Raw genomic sequence first — 21885 nt, 5'->3', positions numbered from 1 at the left:
CTCCGTGCTCCCGGCCTGAGTCAGTGGACGCGCGAGCAACGGGTACCCTCCCCCCTCTCCCTCCGGCACCGCTCGTGATATCGCGCTGCGGGCGCAACCGCCCAGGAGACCCCGTGCTCCCGGCCTGAGTCAGTGGACGCGCGAGCAAGACCATGTTTGAATCCCTCCAATCAGGTTTTCGCCCCTGCCACAGTACTGAAACGGCTCTTATCAAAGTTACAAATGACATCCTGTGTGACTGTGACTGTGGTAAACTATCCCTCCTCGATCGGTCTGCAGCCTTTGACACGGTTGAGCACACCATCCTCCTCCAATGCCTCTCCTCTAGCGTTCAGCTGCCTTCGCCTGGTTCCATTATCTATCCAGTCGTAGCCAGAGAATCACCTGCAATGGTTTCTCTTTCCGCTCCCACACCGTTACCTCAGGAGTCTCCCAAGGATCTATCCTTGGCCCCCTCTATTTCTCATCTACATGCTGCATCATCTGCAAACACGTCAGGTTTTACATGTATGCTGACATGTACCTCACCACCAGCTCTATTGACCCCTTCACTGTCTCTAAATTGTCTGACACCCAGTACTAGATGAGTAGAAATCTCATCCAACTAAATATTGGGAAGACCGAAGCCATTGTCTTCAGTCCCCGCCACAAACTCTGTCCCTTAGCTGCTGATTCTATCCCTCTCCCTGCCAAATGTCTGAGGCTGAACCAGACTGTTCGCAACTTTGGTGTCGTATATGACCCCCGAGATGAGCTTCCCCATATGTTGTGCATTTTGAATGTGTATTAGAATTGTCCCACATGGGATACCGTAGTGGTGATTTGCAATACACTATGGGAAATGTAGTGCATTGAGTGAAGAAGCACATTGTAAATAAAATGGCCATTAACTAAACTCTCCACCCCGGAGTCCTTCTTAATTGTTACATAGGTAAGGGTATAAAACCCCTTGAAACACAACAAAACTGGCGACGAGGACGACGGACTTGCGCATCACTTTGCACTGGAATCAGCGATGTTTAAAGTAAGAAGTTCCTGTCTTTTCTTAATGGCGCGCCTGCAGTTTAGTGCTGATGCAGTGGCGGTTCGTGTGTTCCACAAATAAGAAGGGGGAGAGTAACGATACAGTGAAACGAAATGGAGGAAAAGGACTGTAAAAATTAAAAAAAAGTGGAGGAAAAGGACTGTAAAGAAAAGAAAACAAAATGGCTATGCTAACCGGAGCATTTGGACCATTTGATGAAACGGCGGAGCAATGGAGTGCTTATACAGAGCGTTTCGGATTTTTCGTGACTGCAAATGGCATTAAAGATGACGTGAAAGTGGCAACTTTCCTCAGTGTGATCAGAGCAAAAACATTTGGCTTGTTACGGAGTTTGATGCACCCGGATAAGCCCGGCGCTAAGACATATGATCAGATTGTGGAAGTTTTGGAAACACATTTCGCACCCAAGCCGCTGCTGATTGCCGAGAGGTTCAGGTTTCACAAATGAAACCAAGGGGAGGGTGAGTCCATAGCCGAATATGTTACAGTGCTAAAGAAGCTAACTGAGCATTGTGAGTTTGGTGAAACTCTAAATGACACTGTCCGTGATAGGGTTGTGTGTGGATTAAGATGTGAAGCAACACAGAAGCGCTTGCTCACGACTGACAAACTGACACTTAAATCAGCAGTGGAGCTCGCTGTGTCTATGGAGTTAGCAGCTAAAGATGCACAGCTGTTGGGGGCTGTAACAAGAGTGCACAGGGTAGCAGCTACACCGGATAAGCATGCAAGGGGCGCCAGAGAGTGTTACCGATGTGGAAGGTCAGGTCATCAGCCATCTGACTGCTGGTGTAAAGACCTGACCTGTCAGAAATGTGAAAAGAAAGGACACATTGAATGTGTGCGTAAAGGGCAAAGCAAACAATCCTACACAGAGACACACAAAAACAAACAAGGAAACACATCCAACTGGCGTTCTAAAAAGAAAAACCTACACATGGTGAAACAAGAACAGGAAGACAGTGACACAGACTCTAATGGGGAGCTGAACCTCCATGTGTTAACGGTGAATGGAGGCTCATCAGGCTATGGAGTCACTCCACTACTAGAGGGAATACCGGTCAAAATGGAGCTGGATACGGGGGCCGCTGTCTCCTTGATTTCAGAGAAGCTATTCAAAGAAAAACTGAACTACCTATCACTGACGCCGGCCAAGCTCATCTTAAAGACCTACACTGGGGAAACAGTCCCAATGCTGGGTAAGACGGAGGTCGAGGTGGAGCTTAATGGACAAACCGTGATGCTGCCAGTTTACGTGGTCAAGGGTGACTATCCATCCCTGATGAGCAGGCCATGGTTGGAGAAAATTCATCTGGATTGGAAAAAAGTGAATGCAGTGTCAGTTGAAGAGGCGGGGCTAGCGGCAGTGTTGACAAAGCATGCGGCTGTCTTTGACGGAGAATTGGGGAGTATGAAGAGGATTACGGTCAAACTCAAGGTGAAGCCTGACAGCCAGCCACGATTCCTGAAGGCCAGGAACGTTCCCTATGCCCTCAGACCAAAGGTGGAGGCTGACCTGGAGCGTCTGGTCAAGATAGGGGTCCTGGTGCCGGTTTCGCACAGTGAGTGGGCCACACCCGTGGTACCAGTGATGAAGAGTGACGGCGCGGTTCGCTTATGTGGAGATTTCAAAGTAACAGTGAATCCTGTGCTCTCAGCTGAACAGTATCCCCTCCCCATCATTGAAGATCTTTTCGCGGGTCTAGCAGGCGGTCAGAAGTTTAGCAAGATTGATCTATGCCAAGCCTACTTGCAGATGCATGTAGAAGAGGACTCGCAGAAGTACCTCACCATCACCACCCACAAGGGCCTCTACAGGTACTGCCACCTACCCTTTGGTATAACGTCAGCACCAGCATTGTTTCAGCGGGCTATGGACCAGATCTTAAGCGGCATTCCAGGGGTACAATGTTATCTTGACGATATCCTTGTCACAGGAAAGGACGACAACGAGCATCTGCAGAACCTGACGAAGACACTGGGAAGACTTGAAGGATATGGCTTACGCGTTCGCAAGGACAAATGCGAATTTTTCAAGCCATCAGTGGAGTACCTAGGCCATGTCATCGACGCGGACGGCCTACACACAGCACCGTCGAAAGTGAAAGCCATTGCCAACGCTCCTGCACCTACAAATGTCGGCCAGCTGCCGTCATTCTTAGGTCTCCTGAACTATTACGGAAAGTTTATTCCACAGCTGGCATCACTGTTGAAGCCATTACATGAGTTGCTGTGTCAGGGCAAGGCCTGGGCGTGGATGAAGGAGTGCGAAGCTGCATTCAAGAAAGCCAAAGCAGCTTTGACTGACCCCAGAGTGTTGACGCACTTTGACCCGTTGTTGCAGATTCAGCTGGCCTGTGACGCATCGCCTTATGGCGTCGGCGCGGTTGTGTCCCACATCTTTCCCTCAGGCGAAGAGAAGCCAATTGCATTCGCGTCAAGGTCCCTGAGCAAGGCGGAGGTGAAATACCCGCAGATCGAAAAAGAGGCTTTGGGCATTAACTTTGGAATCAAAAAGTACCATCACTACTTGTTCGGAAGGAAATTCACCTTGCTGACGGATCATCGTCCTCTGACATCGATCTTTGGTCCACACACAGGAATACCCTCCCTGGCAGCGTGCAGGATGCAGCGCTGGGCGCTGATGTTAAGCGCTCACAATTACAACATCAAATACCGGAGGTCAGCAGCACATGGCAATGCGGATGGATTGTCAAGACTTCCGCTGCCTGTGCCCTCTGAAGGCTGTGAGCAGAAGATTTTCTACTTTGACATGGTGAGCAATGCCCCTGTCACGGCCCGGCAGGTCAAGAAAGAGACCAGAGTGGACCCTACGCTATCCAAGGTGCTGGATCGGGTGATGCGAGGAGACGGATCACGGGTGTCAGACGCACCACCTGAGCTCCTACCTTACCTGTCAAGAGGGAAGGAGTTGTCTGTCACATCAGGATGCCTCCTTTGGGGCATGCGAGTGATCATACCACCAAAGCTGCGGAAACATGTCCTCAACGAGCTGCACTCAGGACATTGTGGTATTGTCCGGATGAAGGAGCTGGCACAAAGCTACTTCTGGTGGCCCGGTCTGGATCATGAAATTGAAGTTGAAGCGAAATCATGCCCATCATGCGAGACAACCAGGGATACGCCAAGAGCAGCGCCACTGCATCCATGGGAATGGCCGGCGACACCGTGGCAACGGATCCATCTGGACTTCGCGGGACCAGTGGAAGGAGCGATGTTCCTGTTCGCGGTGGACTCCCATTCCAAATGGCCGGAGGTTGCAGTAATGTCCACTACCACTACGGAGAAAACCATCGAGACTCTGAGAGAGATGTTCGGGCGATTTGGTCTGCTGGAGCAGATCGTAACCGACAATGGAACACAGTTCACATCCCAGGAGCTGGAGGAGTTCCTCAAGAGCAATGGAATCCAGCACACGTTCTCCGCGCCTTATCATCCATCCACAAATGGATTGGCGGAGAGATTTGTCAGAATGCTGAAACGCGCGTTGAAAGCAGCAAGAAGTGATGCTCCTCTAAAGCAGCGCCTGAATGCTTTCTTGCTGAAATACCGAAACACGCCTCATGCTACGACTGGAGCATCTCCTGCTTACCTACTCATGGGAAGGCAGCTACGGACACGCCTTGACCTGCTGAGGCCAACGTCCACAGAAGCAGTGGTGCACGCCAATCAACAGGATCAAGTCAGCAGACGAGCTCAGAGGTCCAAAGAACGACACTTTGTGGTGGGGGGCAAAGTCCTCGCGTGTAACTACACCACCCCGGAGCGGTGGGTCCCGGCTACGGTCATTCAAAAGACGGGCCCCGTTTCATACCGAGTCCGCACCGGAGACGACTGAACATGGAGACGGCATGTAGGCCAGTTACTGCCAAGACAGTCGCCACAGGTAACCCAAAAAACAGAGGATCAAGGACCTGCTGGGGGCTCCAGCAGGGACTGGTCGTCCGACCCTGAGATGGTGGCACCATCCACGCTTGTGCCATCGAGGGAGGAAGCCACGCCTGCAGGGTCACGGGACAGCCAGCCAGAGCCTACTCCTGAGACTAGGTGTTACCCCCAAAGAGAAAGGCAGCCTCCAGAGCGCCTTAGTTACAGCTAGTGCTAACCGGTGTGCATGGGGCAGAATAATCCCCAGGGTTAGCGGAGTGTAGAGGCAGTCTACCCTCTCTTCCAAAGTTATAGTCATTTTCAGTTATTCTGTTTTGCGGACATTCTATTTTAAGGGGGAGGAAATATGTTGTGTATTTTGAATGTGTATTAGAATTGTCCCACATGGGATACCGTAGTGGTGATTTGCAATGCACTATGGGAAATGTAGTGCATTGAGTGAAGAAGCACATTGTAAATAAAATGGCCGTTAACTAAGCTCTCCACCCCGGAGTCCTTCTTAATTGTTACATAGGTAAGGGTATAAAACCCCTTGAGACAGAACACCATATCCGTGCCATCACTAAGACCGCCCACTTACACCTCCGTAACATCACCCGACTCCACTCCTGCCTCAGCTCACCTGCTGCTGAAACCCTCATTCATGCCTTTGTTACCTCTAGATGTGACTATTCCAATGCACTTCTGGCTAGCCTACCATCTTCCACCCTCCATCAACTTAAGCTAATTCAAAACTCTGCTGTCCGTATCCTAACTCACACCAAGTCCCATTCACTCATCGCCCCTGTGCTCGCTGACCTACATTGGCTCCTGGTTGAGCAACACCTCGAATTTAAAATTCTCATCTTTTCAAATACTTCCATGGCCTATCTTTGTATCTCTGTAACCCCCTCCAGCCCTACAACCCTCCGAGATATCAGTACTCCTCCAATTCTGGCCTCTCGTGCATCCCCGATTTTAATCGCTCCACCATTGGCAGCCATGCCTACAGCTGCCTAGGCCCTAAGCTCTGGAACTCCCTCCCTAAACCTCTCTGCCTCTCTACCACTCCTTACTCCTTTGGAATACTCCTTAAAGCCTACCTCATTGACCATCTGCCCTAACATCACCTTATGTGGCTTGGTGTCAAATTTTATTTGATAACACTCCTGTGAAGTGCCTTGGGACGGTTTACTACGTTAAAGGCAATATAAATGCAAGTTGTTGATATTGTTGATGAGTCTGCAGGCACGTGAAAGGGAAGCACAGCTCCTGAGCCCCTATTTGATGGCTGCTGTTTCATGGTGCTGCATGAGATGGTTGCAAGAATGGTTGCCCTCTGTGTCACTCCATGGCACCATCCCCATGAGTGTACAGTGCAGCATGCTTGAAAGAAGGTGCATGCTTGAGTCTATAGCTCACTGATACTGTCACTGGCTGTGACAGCCTTAAGCTGCATGGTAGCTGCATATAGCACAGGACACTGTGTAGACAGTTTCTCACAGTCACTGCAAGGTTAGTGCAACAATGCCTGAAAATATGGTTGGTGGCATCTTGGCAGGCAACCAGCGAGGTCTGGTCACCTTTTGTCTGCAGACGCAGGTGTGTGGATACCAGCAGATGGGTGCAAAGAACCTCAGGCATGAGTATTCCCATGAGGATATCCATTGGTGCCAGTATTGGTGCATGAGGTAACGAAAGCAACATCAATTGGCGCAAAGGCTCATGAAGACCTAAGTGCCAGGAGGAAAATTTAAAAATGAAGAGAAATGTTGCAGCAATGGCCATAAAACTGTAGAATGCTTTGAAACTGTATACAGCTCAGCACATAGCAACCCTGGATGCTCAGTATAGATGGGTGAGATCTGCACCCGGCACTGCTCCAGTGTGAAATGGGAAGATGACATGGAAGGCATAAGTACGTCACTTCCATGTCAATATGAAGTTCCATCTTATTTCAGGCGGGGGCTTCCTCCAACCTCTAATCATTCTTATACATGCACATGCTGTCTATGTAGCTCATACTGCGAGAGGTAGAGGCACTATCTGGTCATTTTAGCCTGGAAATTGCCTTGAGTGATGTCATGTGAACGCTTAGCACACAGATATCAAATACCTTTCTCCCCTTTGTTAACAGAGTTGTGAAACCGTTTATTTTAAATGGCTAAACATCTCTGTTAAAATAGCAGAGAGTGTGATTTGATATGATCGTTTGTACAGTCATTTCCAGGCCTTTTTTTTTTACGTGAACAGAGGCCCAACCAGTCCCCATCCACCACCATCCTCCTCCGCCTGGCTGAACTTGTTCTCACATTGAACAACTTCTCCTTTGACTCCACTCACTTCCTCCAACTTAAAGGTGTTTGACGTAAGAAACCAACCAGGCACTTGGTCTAAGCGTTAAACAAAGCTTTAATCAACTGTTTTACAACATGGAGCTCTAGTTGTGTCCTTCACTAGTTCCTGTTAAAAATGTCCTGTGCAAGCTGGGCCCATGCCCGAGTATTTATACTCTCCCTGGACAGCGCCACCCGTAGGCCGCTCAGTATTATTTCATAAGTCTTTCTTTCATGAATGACTGATTCATGTCAGTGTTGCTATAGGAATCTGCATGGGTCCTAGCTATGCCTGCCTTTTCGTGGGATATGTGGAACATTCTTTGTTCCAGTCCTACTCAGGTCCCCTCCCTCACTCCTTTTTCCGGTACATTGATGACTGTATCAGTGCCGTTTCCTGCTCTCGCCCTGAACTAGAAAATTTCATTCACTTTGCTTCCAATTTCCATCCTTCCCTCACCTTCACATGGTCCATCTCCGACTCTTCCCTTCCCTTCCTCGACTTCTCTGTCTCCATTTCTGAGGATAGGCTATCGACAAACATCCACTATAAGCCAACTGACTCCCACAGCTACTTGGACTACACTTCCTCCCACCTCGCTTCATGTAAGGACTCTATTCCATTCTCCCAGTTTCTCCATCTCCGTCGCATCTCCTCTGACAATGCCACCTTCCATACTAGTGCTTCCGATATGTCTTCCGATAAGCAGTGAACTTGAGGATTGGGAGCAGTTTAGGATTCAACAAAGGAAGACAAAGGGGTTAATTAAGAAGGGGAAAATAGAATATGAGAGTAAGCTTGCAGGGAACATAAAAACTGACTGTAAAAGCTTTTGTAGATATGTGACGAGAAAAAGATTGGTGAAGTCAAGCGTAGGTCCCTTGCAGTCAGAATCAGGGGAATTTATAATGGGGAACAAAGAAATGGCAGACCAATTAAATACATATTTTGGTTCTGTCTTCACAAAGGAGGACACAAATAACCTCCCAGAGATGTCGGGGAACATAGTGTCTGATGAAAGGGAGGAACTGAAAGAAATCAGTATTTGTAGGGAAATGGTGTTAGGGAAATTGATGGGATTGAAGGCCGATAAATCCCCAGGGCCTGATAATCTACATCCTAGGGTACTTAAGGAAGTGGCCCTAGAAATAGTAGATGCATTGCTGATCATCTTCCAACATTCGATGGAATCTGGAACAGTACCCATGGATTGGAGGGAAGCTAATGTTACCCCACTGTTCAAAAAAGGTGGTAGAGAGAAAACGGGGAATTACAGATCGGTAAGCCTGACATCGGTAGTGGGGAAAATGCTAGAGTCCATTATAAAAGATGTAGCAGCAGAGCACTTGGAAAACAGTGACAGGATCGGACAAAGTCAACATGGATTTACAAAAGGTAAATTGTGCTTGACTAATCTACTGGAATTTTTTGAGGATGTAACTGGTAAAATAGATAAGGGAGAACCAGTGGATGTGGTGCATTTGGACTTTCAGAAGGCTTTCGATAAGGCCCCGCATAAGAGATTAGCGTGTAAAGTTAAGGCACATGGGATTGGGGGCAAGGTATTGACCTGGATAGAGAACTGGTAGGCAGACAGAAAGCAAAGAGTTGGAATAAACGGGTCTTTTTCCGAGTGGCAGGCAGTGACTAGTGGGGTACCGCAGGGATCGGTCCTTGGACCCCAGCTATTCACAATATATATTAATGATCTAAACAAGGGAACTAGATGTAATATCTCCAAATTTGCAGACGACACAAAGCTGGGTGGGCGTGTGTGCTGTGAGGAGGATGCCTAGAAACTCCAGGATGATTTGGACAGGTTGGGTGATTGGGCAGAAGCATGGCAGATGCAATATAACGTGGATAAATGTGAGGTTATCCACTTTGGTGGCAAAAACAGGAAGGCAGATTATTATCTGAATGGCAATAGATTGGGAGAAGGGGAAGTGCAATGAGACCTGGGTGTCCTTGTGCACCAGTCGCTGAAGGTAAGCATGTAGGTGCAGCAGGCAGTTAAGAAGGCAAATGGTATATTGGCCTTCGTAGCGAGAGGGTTTGAGTACAGGAACAAGGATGTCTTGCTGCAGTTGTACAGGGCCTTGGTGAGACCACATCTTGAGTATTGTGTGCATTTTTGGTCGCCTTTTCTGAGGAAGGATGTTCTTGCCATGGAAGGAGTTCAGCGAAGATTCACCAGGCTGATACCTGGGATGGCAGGAATGACGTATGAGGAGAGATTGGGTCGATTGGGCTTATACTCACTGGAGTTTAGAAGAATGAGAGGGGATCTCATTGAAACTTATAAAATTCTGACAGGACTGGACAGACTAGATGCAGGAAGGATGTTCCCGATGGTCAGGGTGTCCAGAACCAGGGGTCACAGTCTAAGGATAAGGGGTAAGCCATTTAGGAAAGAAATGAGGAGGAATTTCTTCACCCAGAGAGTGGTGAACCTGTGGAATTCTCTCCCACAGAAGGCAGTAGAGGCCAATTAATTAAATATATTGAAGGAGTTGGATATATTTCTTAAGGCTAAAGAGATCAAGGGTTATGGGGAGAAAGCAGGGACCGGGTACTGAATTTGGATGATGAGCCATGATCGCATTGAATGGTGGAGCAGGCTCGAGGGGCCAAATGGCCTACTCCTGCTGCTATCTTCTATGTTTCTACGTCGTCTTTTTTCCTCAACGGAGAATTCCCCTCTACCGTGGTTGACATGGCCCTCAACCGTGTCCATTCCATTTCCTGCATTTCTGCTCTCACCCCTTCTCCTCCCTCCCAGAACCATGATAGGGTTCCCCTTGTCCTCACCTTTCACACCACCAGCCTCCACATTCAACGGATCATCCTCTGCCATTTTCGCCACCTCCAGCGTGATTCCACCACCAAACACATCTTCTCCTCCCCTCCCCTTTCAGCATTCCAAAGGGACCGCTCCCTCCGCGACACCCTGGCCCACTCCTCAAACACCCCCAACACCCCCTCCCCTTCCCACGGCACCCTCCCATGCAAGTGCAGAAGATGCAACACCTGCACTTTTACCTCCTCCCTTCCCACTGTTCAGAGCCCCAAACACTCCTTCCAGGTGAAACAGCGATTTACTTGTACTTCTTGCAATTTAGTATACTGTATTCGCTGCTCACGATGCAGTCTCCTCTACATTGGGGAGGCCAATCGCAGATTGGGTGATCACTTTGCAGAACACCTCCGTTCAGTCCGTAAGCGTGACCCCAAGCTTCCGGTCGTCTGTCACTTTAATTCTCCGCTCCACTCCCAATCTGACCTCTCCGTCCTCGACCTCTTACACTGTCTCGATGAAGTTCAACGTAAGCTCGAGGAACAGCACCTCATCTTTCTATTAGGTACTTTACAGCCTTCTGGACTCAACATCGAGTCCAACAATTTTAGACCATAACCATTAACGTAATAAAACTCACTACACACTTGGTTTGAGCATAAAGCAAGGCTTTAATCAACTTGTTTCAAAACATGGAGGTCTAGTTGTACTTCACTAGTTCCTTGTCTTACACAATGTCCCTGGAAGGCTGGGGCCGACGCCCGAGTAGTTATACTCCTTGGACGGCGCCACCAGCTGGCCGTCCAGTGTTATTTCACGAGTAGTTTCTTGATGAATGATGAGATTTATAACATTGTTCCTGCCTAAAAGATATGGAAGTCCGACGACTTCCTCTTAGCGGATCAGGCAGACCACGAATGGCCGCAGTCTTTTAGATTTTTGTTTATGGCTAGAAGGCACGTCTCTCTGGACCGTGTCTTGGTCCCTGGGCCGCTTGATCCGTACTGGTGGATCGACAGGGCCCGTGTTGCTCTGATTGACCAGAGGGAGGCTGGGGAGATCGTGACTCCGGGTGCGGATCCCTACAGGTGCAGAACTGGCTTCATCCTGTTGGATAGCTGGGGATTGACCGGCGTCCTGGCAACGGGTGGCCATCCCATGGGGTGCGCTCAGCTCCCCGAGTGGATCCGGTGGGGCAGCTGGCAGATCTCTCGATGCCCCAGGTAGGGCGTCATCTTCTGGGGAGCGCAGGGTGTCAGCATCATCCCCGTGGGTCCCTCTATCGGTTGGGTCCGTGGAACCGGCCGGACAGGGAGCCAGGTCCCGGAGTGAAACGGTGGACTCCCGGCCATCAGGGTACCGCACGTGCGCGTATGTGGGGTTGACATCCGTGAGTTCTACCTCGTCAATGAGAGGATCGGTTTTAGATGATCGGACGAATCGTCGCAGCAGCACGGGGCCGGGAGCTGCCAACCATGACGGTAGAGACGTTCCATGGGTGGAGCGACGCTGGAAGCTGAAGAATCGCTCTTGAGGTGTGACATTGGTAGATGTAGAAAGGAGAGACCTGATGGAATGCAACACATCAGGGAGCATAGCTTCCCACTGCTGGTCTGGTAGGTTGCGTGACCTCAGCGCAAGACGAACAGCGTTCCAAATGATAGCGTTGTATCTCTCAACCTGTCCGTTACCGATGGGATGGTACGGTGTCGTTTTACTTGTGGCGATTCCCCGTTGGGAGAGTTAACTATTGAGTTCGCTTGACATGAAGGAGGGACCCCGATCAGACTGGATGAAATTGGCCGTACCGCAGAGGGAAAAGACTTGATCAAGGCATTTGATCACTGTGGAAGTAAGCATATTGGGACAGGGGAAAGCAAAGGGAAAGCGTGAATATTCGTCCACCATAGTCAGTAAGTAGGTGTTTCGCGTTGAGGAGGGCAATGGCCCTTTAAAGTCAAGCTGAGTCGCTGCATAGGCTGAATAGCGTGTATGAGCGAGCCATCCGATGGATGGAAGAATTGCGGTTTTAATTCCGCACAAATTCTACAGGAGGAGCACGTTCTTTTCACATCTTCCGTAGAAAATGGGAGATTTTTAGATCGTACAAAGTGCAACATACGGGTAACGCCAGGATGGCATAAGTCAGTATGAAGATCCGCCAGAGTCGAAGTTGACATAGAAGAGCAGAATACCCACGTGAGGGTATCCGGGGCCACATTCTCTTTGCCGGGTCGATAATGTATGGCGTATCCAAAGGCGGCCAATTCCATCCTGCAGAGTTGTATTTTGTTATTCTTGATCTTAGTGTGTCTCCGGTTATTCAGCATAAAAGCCACAGAGCGCTGATCGGTTATAAGTGTGAAATAGCGATGAGCGAGAAAATTACTCCATTTACATACCGCTTCGATGATGGCCATAGCCTCCTTCTCGACAGGAGGATATTGGAGCTCGCTACCCTCCAAAGTTCTGGACAGAAATGCAACGGGTCGACCACCTTGATTCAAGGTAGCAGAGATCGCCACATCCGATGCATCACACTCGACCACGAAAGGAAGATTTTCATCAATGGAACGAAGCGTGGCTTTTTCCAGTTGTCGCTTGAGGAGGTTGAAAACTGAAATAGCCGTTGCCTCTAATGGAAATGACTTCGCGTGAAGCAGGGGCTGAATCTTGTCGGAGAAGTGGGGTATCCATTTCGCATAATAGGCGAACATGCCGAGTGCCCGACGAAGAGAGCCGAGATTTGTAGGGGGAGGGAGCTCCTGAAGCGGACGAAGTCGCTCCGGATCCGGTTTGATGACACCGTTGCCCACCCAGTAGCCAAGGATGTTGACTGATGGTACTGATTTCACAGATTTGGACTCATTTAAGGTTAAGTTGCGACGACGGAGAACGTCAAAAAATTTCTGGAGGTTGGCATCATGCTCCTTCTGGTCATGACCAGCAATGGTGATATTATCCAGATATGGAAAAGTGTCCGTTAAGTTCTCCTGTTTGACTAGGCTATCCATTGCCCGTTGAAAGACGGCCACCCCTTTGGTGACCCCAAATGGAAGGCGACAAAAACTGGTAAAGCCGACTATTGGCCTCAAAGGCCGTGTACTTCTTGTCAGAGTCCTTTAACGGCACTTGATGATATGCGCTCTTTAAATCAAAAGTTGAAAATACCTTGTAGTTGGCAAGGTTATTGACCATGTCATCGATGCGTGGTAGTGGGTAGACATCCAGGTCAGTATACTGATTAATAGTTTGCGAGTAATCGATGCAAAGACGTTTCTTGTGTTGCTTCAGAGGATTTTTAACAACGACGACTTGAGCCCGCCAGGAAGATGAACATGGCTCAATGATACCGTCAGCTAGAAGGCAAGAGATTTCTGTCTCGATAAAGGATCGATCATCTTGGCTGAAACGTCGTGATTTAGCGACTATGGGCTTACATCAGGGGGAAAGATTGGCAAACAAGGAGGGCTCGTCGAGCGAAGCCGCCGAAAGCGCACAAAACGGTACTTTGGAAATAGTAAGCTCCAGCTTTGACCCTCCAAACTCGAAAGTGAGTCTTTTGTGTTGTTTCTGGAAATCCTGTCCCAGGAGCACATCACTGCATCAGTTCTTGAGCACCCCGGTTGGAGAAATAAGTGCGGCCATTGAGAATAAGGTCGACAAGACAAAAGCCGGAAGAATTGGTGGTGAGTGTCATCAGAGCCATTGCAAATTCCCTGTCCGAGGTGTAAATACGCAGTTTTAACTTACTGACAGCCCGCGCACTAATGAAGCTGTCAGAGCTGCATGAGTCGATTAGTGCACTCAAAATGTGTCCATTTACCGAAACCTTCGTGGCTGCATGGGACAGACTTTGGGGAAAAACAGCTGTGATGGGAGGAGGGGCAGTTTTACCCTTGACAGCTGTAACCTTAGTAGTGGTTCTTGGGGAGGAACAGTTTTATAGATTGCAGCTGTAACCTTAGTAGTGGCTCTTGGTGGAGGAGCAGTTTTATAGATAGTAGCTGCAAAACTAACAGAAGCTCTTGATCGGTATACCTTAGAAAAGTGGCTTTTCTTACCAACAGCGGCTCTTGAGTGGCATACCTTAGAAAAGTGACCTTTCTTGCTGCAATGATTGCAGGTCGCGTTACGAGCAGGACAACATTTTCTATAATGGAACGCACCTCCACAGAAGAAACACTTCCTTCCAGCTTGCCAAGATGGCACTAGGGCGGGGTCGTCATCAGTGTAGGTTTCTAGGGTAGGGTTGTAATCAGCCGGGTTGGAGTCGTCATCCGTGAGGGCTTCCGCCTGAGGCCTAGCGAAAGAGTCACTAAAAGTGATAGCAGCAGCCCGTGCACGTGGTGAAAGATAGGTGTCTGCATTCCTCTTTGCTAAGTCCAGAGAACATGCCTGGTCATAGGCAGCCTGTAACTTGAGGGTTTTATTCTCCAACAGACGCTGACGTATGAAGGGAGACGCAATCCCATTAATAAAGGAATCACGAATTAACTCCTCCTGGTACTGCTCAGCTGTAACAGCTTTAAGATTACAATCCTTGCTGAGCCTGCAAAGTTTCTGAAGGAATTCGTCAAGTGTCCCCGGATTGTTGTCGAGTTGTGGCCAGTAGATGCCGAGCAAAAATTTCATTTGGGGACTTGACATATAGCTGCTGTAGTATTTGGATAGGGCGTCATAGTCTACACAGTCTTCGATATAATCAAACACATGAGGGGATACATAATTAGCAAGCATTCGTAACTTGTTAGGAACATTCTCACCACACTCCTCAAGGAAGTTGCTAAAGGTACGATACCAGTGTTTCCATACCTTAGCGGCTGTAAGTGAATTTGGGTCCAGGTCGAGACGGGCGAGTCTGAGTAGTTTCGCCATGATGGATCGATTACTTGTCTGAGTTCCCTTTTATGGTTCGAGTCGTAGCTGGCTGTTCCCGAATCACCCAAAGCCTGGAGTCGATATCAAGTTGATTAAATTGACGTAATAAAACTCACTACACACTTGGTTTGAGCATAAAGCAGGGCTTTAATCAACTTGTTTCAGAACATGGAGGTCCAGTTGTGCTTCACTAGTTCCTTGTCTTACAAAATGTCCCTGGAAAGCTGGGGCCGACGCCCGAGTATTTATACTCCTTGGACGGCGCCACCAGCTGGCTGTCCAGCGTTATTTCACGAGCAGTTTCTTGATGATTGATGAGATTTATAACAACCTCTGCATCTATTTTTTCACATGGCAGTTGTTGATGCTTCTGCCATTCCCAGTTACACCTCTTCTGGACTCATCTTTTGTTTCTTTATTTGTCCCATTACCATCTCCTTTTGCGTTGTACTATCATACCTTTTGTAATTTAATCACTCCTTCCTTCCACCCTATCACAAACCTTCCCTTTTGTTCTTTCCTCCCCTCCCCCTTTTCCTGCCCCTGAACATGCTAAAAATCTGTTGCATCTTTAACTTTTTGCAGTTCTGACGAAAGGTCATCGACCTGAAACGTTAACTCTCCTTCTCTCTCCACAGATGCTGCCTGACCTGCTGAGTATTTCCAGCATTTTCTGTTTTTATTTTTTATTTTTAGTTGTTTTATCTGCTTGCAATGTGTTTGGATGTTAATTTTAACAATGTGCATTACACAGTAACATGCCACTTTATCTGGGGTTAGTGATTAACTCTGTTTGTATCAATGAAATTTCTCAATTCCAAAAAGATACCTGTGTGTCTACAAAAAGGAAGGTGATCTGTTGATACTGTATTCCTGCTTTCATCAGGATCCCTTTGATGTCTTCTCTCCATTCTGCTGGTCCATAATTTTTGGCAAGTTCAATTTGAAAACAATCAAATTCAGCCCTGGCAGGAAAAAGTGGATATTTAAAAAATTACTGAATAAAAAAGACCTTTTAATTTCTCATATTGGCACATTGGCACATACACATTTTCAATAAATAAAATCCTTTACATAGTTTCTGGGAGTGGAGACCTACAACAGTAAATACTCCGAAACCTACTTCAGTTGAAGTATAGCGAGCAGCAGGTTCATGGGGGTGAGAGACAAGTGGTTTGTTCATCATGGACGTCATGTTCACTAGCACCATTCATAGTGGTGTGAGAGCATAGCCCAAGTTACATCACAACTATGGGCTCTGTTTAAGTTTTTTAAAATTCCATTTATATAGCGCCTTTCATGACCTCAGGACGTCCCAAAGTGCTTTACAGCCAATTAAGTACTTTTGAACTGTTGTAATGTAGGAAACGCGGCAGCCAATTGTGCACAGCAACCTTTGGCTCCATCATAAGGTCAGAGGTGAGGCTGTTTGCTGATGACTGTAGAGTGTTCAGTGCCATTCGCAGCTCTTCAGATATTGAAGCAGTCCATGCCCGCATGCAGCAAGACCTAGAGGACATTCAGGCTTGGGCAGATAAGTGGCAGGTAAAATTCGCGCCACACAAGTGCCAAGCAATGACTGTCTCCAACAAGCAAGTGCCTAACCACTGCCTCTTGACATTCAATGGCATTACCATTGCCGAATCCCCCACCATCAATATTCTGGGGTGTCACCATTGACCAGAAACTTAACTGGACCAGCCACATAAATACTGTGGCAACAAGAGCAGGTCAGAGGCTGGGTATTCTGTGGCGAGTGTCTCACCTCCTGACTCCCCAAAGCCTTTCCACCATCTACAAGGTACAAGTCAGGAGTGTGATGGAATACTCTCCACTTGCCTGGATGAGTGCAGCTCCAACAACACTCAGGAAGCTCAACGCCATCCAGGACAAAGCAGCCCGTTTGATTGGCACCCCATCCATCACCTTAAACATTCAGTCCCTCCACCACCAGCGTACCGTGGCTGAAGTGTGTACCATCTACAAGATGCACTGCAGCAACTCACCAAGGCTTCTTCGGCAGCACCTCCCAAACCTGCGACCTCTACCACCTAGAAGGACAAGGGCAGCAGGTGCATGGGAACACCACCACCTCCAAGTTCCCCTCCAAGTCACACACCATCCTGACTTGGAAGTATATCGCCGATCCTTCATCATCGCTGGGTCAAAATCCTGGAACTCCCTCCTTGACAGCACTGAGGGAGTACCTTCACCACATGGACTGCAGCGGTTCAAGAAGGTGACTCACCACCACCTTGTCAAGGGCAACCAGGGATGGGCAATAAATGCTGGCCTTGCCGGTGACGCCCACATCCCATGAACGAATAAAAAAAAAGCTCCCGCAAACAGCAATGTGATAATGACCAGATAATCTGTTTTTTTTGTTATGTTGATTGAGGGATAAATGTTGACCAGGACACCAGGGATAACTCCCTCATATTAGCACATTGGCACATATGTAATTTGAATAAATAAAATCCTTTACATAGTTTCTGGGAGCGGAGACCTACAGCAGCAAATACTCCAAAACCCACTTCAATTGAAATATAGGGAACAGCAGGTTCAGGGGATAACTCCCCTGCTCTTCTTCAAAATAGTGCCGTGGGATCTGAAAGAGCAGACAGGGCCTCAGTTTAACATCTCATCCGAAAGACAGCACCTCCAACAGTGCAGCGCACCCTCAGCACTGCACTGGAGTGTCAGCCTAGATTTTTGCGCTCCAGTCTCTTGGAGTGGGACTTGAACCCACAACCTTCTGAGTCAGAGGTGAGAGTACTACCACTGAGCCACGGCTGTCACTCCTAAGTAGTTTCCAACACTCCTGACTTGGTGAGAGCCTCCTACGTGACATTGTGACCTCACGTCCTTCTCCTTCATGATAACATTCTCACACATTTTCAAGAAAGAGAAAAGAATCGATATTAATGCGTTGCTGTCCCAGCCACCACAACAGTACTGTATTAAAACTACAATGCTATAGTTTTAATAGAATGCTTTCATTACTGAGCTAGCCCTGTTGCCATAGTGGTCTCTTGCTTTGTCTCACTCCAAGAGAAACAAAGCAAAAACCACAAATCTCACAGCTCAATGGTCTGTGAAGAGAGAACAAAACAAAAGAAAGTCATTAACGGTAAAGAGAGAAGGATTAAAAAAAGTAACTTTAAAATGGACTGGTTCTACTTCCACAACAAGGCAAGCAGTCGTCAAATAGGAGCGCAATCGTGTATTGAACAGATTCTTATTTACCACTATAGTTGAGGTGTGAGAGCATTCACTGAGCCAAGATGGAGGAGATGAAAGATAAATAGACTGCAATCTCTATATTTGACATTAAGGGGTCGATTTTAGTTCAGGTGCGGGGAATTGGCGGTTTCCCCGAATTTAGTGATTCCGACACGATTGTAAATGGGTCTGTAAGATTGATGCAAATTTAACACAATTGGCCAATTGATTTCCAGTGAGTGGGAAGCCTTGGCAATTGAGTATTTCCAGTCAGAAAGTCGCAGAATATGACGTCATCATTGCTGCTGCTTTTAAGGTCCACAGCAAGCCTTGCTTCCTCTGCAGGCTTCCAACCTTCAACATTAAGATGGCACAGGAGCCTGCAGGAGGAACGGCCAGCTGGAGGGCCAGATCTGCGCCCAAATTTGATTAGGCTTCACTGCAGACATTACTGGATGGTGCTAGGGCCCACAGGGAGGTCCTCTTCCCTTCTTCAGGGAGGAAGAGGCCTCCCAGCCAGACCAAGGCTGTGTGGCTAGAGGTGGCAAGTCAAGTCAACTCCTTGGGGCTAACACGAAGAACGTGGTTGCAGTGCAGGAAAAGATTCCATGACCTTCTTCGCACTGGAAAAGTAAGTACTGTATGATGTTTCCATCACCCTCAATCTGTTCCCCATTGCCTTTCCTCACCAGCACTCAGCTTTAGCAATCTCTTCCTGCACATCCCACTAGACACTCACATCCATGTGCCCTTACCCATTCCCTCTCTCTATATGCTCACATTCACAGAATTATGCCACCATGCAGCCCTCACACTCCCTCTCACTCTGATGCTTCGAACACAACTGATAACTCACAGGGAGGGCCCTTGGTCTTGCAACCTCACTCCATCTTTGTCTCCTTCTAAGTATCTATGCTATGCAATCTCTGCACTCACTCCTTCATTCTCACTCAACCTCCACTTGTCTCCCTCATTGCAGGAAAAGAGAGCTCACAACAGGAGAGAGCGAGCCAGGACAGGAGGAGGGCTGCCCTCATTAACCCAGCTCACCCCCTGGGAGGAAGGCGTCCTGGAGATTGCTGGGGTTGACCGAGATGTGGACGTTGGGGAAGGACAGGCAGGAGCATCCCCGCAAGCTGGTGACAGAATAGTTATCCATCTCTCTCATTGGCATTGCATGAGTCGCTGATAATGATTCTGAAGCTACATCATATGGACTTATGATCATCTGCAAAATGCAATGTGCATGTAACCTTGGCATCACATCTCTAACTTTTTCCTTAACTCCCCCACAGGACCATCGGGAGCCCCCATCACCACAGTGCAGGAGGAAGAGCCTGAGCAGCCGGACTCCTCGGAGGAATCTGCAGCCTCTGAGGGCGCAGTGTCATCCGAAATAAGCACACCTAGCACCAACGCAGACACTCACACCTCGGTGGGACCTTCAGGACATAGAGTAGAGTTGTCACCTGGTGTATCACAGCTCACAAGTGAGCATCAGCAGATTGTGGAGACAGGGACAGCAGTGGAGAGTCCTCGTCAGAGGGCGCAGGACTCTGCCAGCTCGGCTCAGCTGCATGTCGACCCTCTGCCCCTGGGTCCATCCGTAAGATCAGAGGTGATGGAACTCCAGGTACAGATGCAGGAGTCTCTGGCAGGTTTTGTCTCTAGGGTCGCTGTGAGTGTGGAGCGAATGGAGGAGTCCATAGCGACCATGAGCAGAGCCTTTGTGGAGTCACTGGCGCATGAACGCATCACCACGGAAAGGTTGGCAACCTCCGTGGAAAGGATGGCTACAGTAGAGGAGAGGATGGCTACGGCCATGGAGGAGCTAAGTCGCCAGAGTGTTAAAAACATTGCGAGTGTTCAGAATAGACTGACATCGCTGGAGGAGCGATGGTCAGCTATTGAACAGAGAAACCAGACCTTCATGGCAGGCCCTCTGAGTAGGACTGCCATTGTAGAAATGGGTCCCCATGGCCCCCGTGATGTGCAGCAAGCTGCTCTCAAGCCACTTGCAGGCACTGAGGGGGACCTGACCCATGAGAGGGAGGTTGGTGGCAGACCTCAAGGAAGTGGGGGCTCCTCTCCAAGCGCTCACACTTCATGCCACTGCAGAGCCCTCGGTCAGAGCCCCGTCAGAGTCCACACCCAATGGAGATAGAGGTGGTCTCAACCCCTGCACAGCCACAGGAGCAGCAGACTGCTGGCGAGCCCTCACAGGCTCGCCATCCCAGAGGACGCCCGCCAAAGGTGTCGAGACAGGAGCAGCAGGAAAGTGAGCAAGGGGCCTCCACAGCTGCTGAAGCCACAGGGGAACCACTACGTAGGAGCACGCGTAAGAGGAAAATAAAGCACTAATAGTCACAAGGGTAGTCACTTGGGTGAAATGTGTTTATTTTAAAAATGCCACCAGTTGGTTATTGTAAATAAAATTTCTGATGGCAACTTCTGCAGTTGTGGCGTGTGTCATTTTGCAAATGGGGCTGGAGGTCCTCTAATGCCAAGAGGGGAAGGAAAAAAAGGCCTCCCATGCTTCTGGTAGGTGCCTCAGTTGAGGAAGCACTGAGTGAGGGTGGCAAGAGGGGTCACGCAGGAGGCCACACTGGAGAAGTGTGTGAGGCTCCAAACTTCCACAGCTGTGGTTATGCCTTCTAAAAGTTCCCCCAGACCTGAGACAACAAAGTCCTGCCACCTGCAAATGATGACTGATCAAATATCCTCTTTAATGTTGGACCTACAGCTGATAGTCAGCAAGCCAATAGTGTTCACGCCAGGTTTCACAGCCGTCATCCCCACCAGGCGCGTTTTGCGTGGGAAAAGGGTTAAACAGGCAAAGGCCTGTTAAAATGGGATTATAAAGGCCAATCAGTGCTGCTTAAGGCCCTAAAGACCAGTCCCGCCTGTTGCAGGCGGGACTGATTCGTGTCAATCAGACACACCTAGGTTAAAATGGCGTGGAGGCGGGAACCAGGCAGGGGGTGTCGCGACCCCTAGGTTTTGCGATTTTACCCCCCCGCACGCCTAAAAGCCCACCCCACGGCCCAATGAAAATTGAGCCCAAGATGTCAGCAACATAGTTTGGCTCCTTCCTAGAGCTGTGAGATGGGTGGCTACTACTAACAATGTAGTAGAATCATCGTCACTTCCATAAAGTCAAATAAGCAGTTATGGGTTATAACTGAAATACATGGGGTAATTTTAACTGAGGTTCCGGAGAGAGATAAATGTTTTTCCAGGAGTTAGAGAACAGTAAAAATTATTTTCTGTACTATATTATTATATCGTACTGCCGTTTTTACTAAACTAAGGCTATGGGGAGGAATGGGAATGGGTACAGAATATATGACATCATAGGACTAGGTATTTCTACCTCTTTGACCAAGTGTTTGGTCTCCTGTCCTAATATCTCCTTATGTGGCTCGGTGTCAATTTTTTTTTGATAATGCTCCTGTGAAGTGCCTTGGGACGTTTTACTATGTTAAAAGTGCTACATAAATGCAAGTTGTTGTAGCTGTTGTAGTTCATTCAAATAACATAGAACATAGCACAGATTTGCTCTGAGAATGTGTGCGGAAAGCTCTGCATGCTAGTTTGTCGTGTACGTCTACAGCAACAGTGCCTTAAACTCCCTAGCAGTATGGTTACCGATATTTTTATAACACAAGTAGCACTCAAACTTATATTGCTGGAATAAAGGAAAATTGAGCAATGA

The 21885-nt window shown here is 48.4% G+C and overlaps 1 protein-coding gene across 1 annotated transcript in view; it reads right to left on the bottom strand.

Moving 5' to 3' along the window:
• The window catches only part of dnah1 (dynein, axonemal, heavy chain 1), a 971783-nt gene that overhangs the window by 486497 nt on the left and 463401 nt on the right, over positions 1-21885 (bottom strand). The window contains exon 49 of the mRNA XM_085999976.1: positions 15778-15913. Coding sequence (XP_085856102.1) covers positions 15778-15913 — 136 coding nt within the window. The remainder of the gene's footprint in view (positions 1-15777; positions 15914-21885) is intronic.

Source organism: Somniosus microcephalus, chromosome 11, assembly GCF_052327205.1.
Source record: "Somniosus microcephalus isolate GS21.2 chromosome 11, FLI_Smic_1.0, whole genome shotgun sequence".
In the NCBI taxonomy this organism is placed as follows: Eukaryota; Metazoa; Chordata; class Chondrichthyes; order Squaliformes; family Somniosidae; genus Somniosus; species Somniosus microcephalus.
This window is presented reverse-complemented; position numbering and strand designations above follow the sequence as displayed.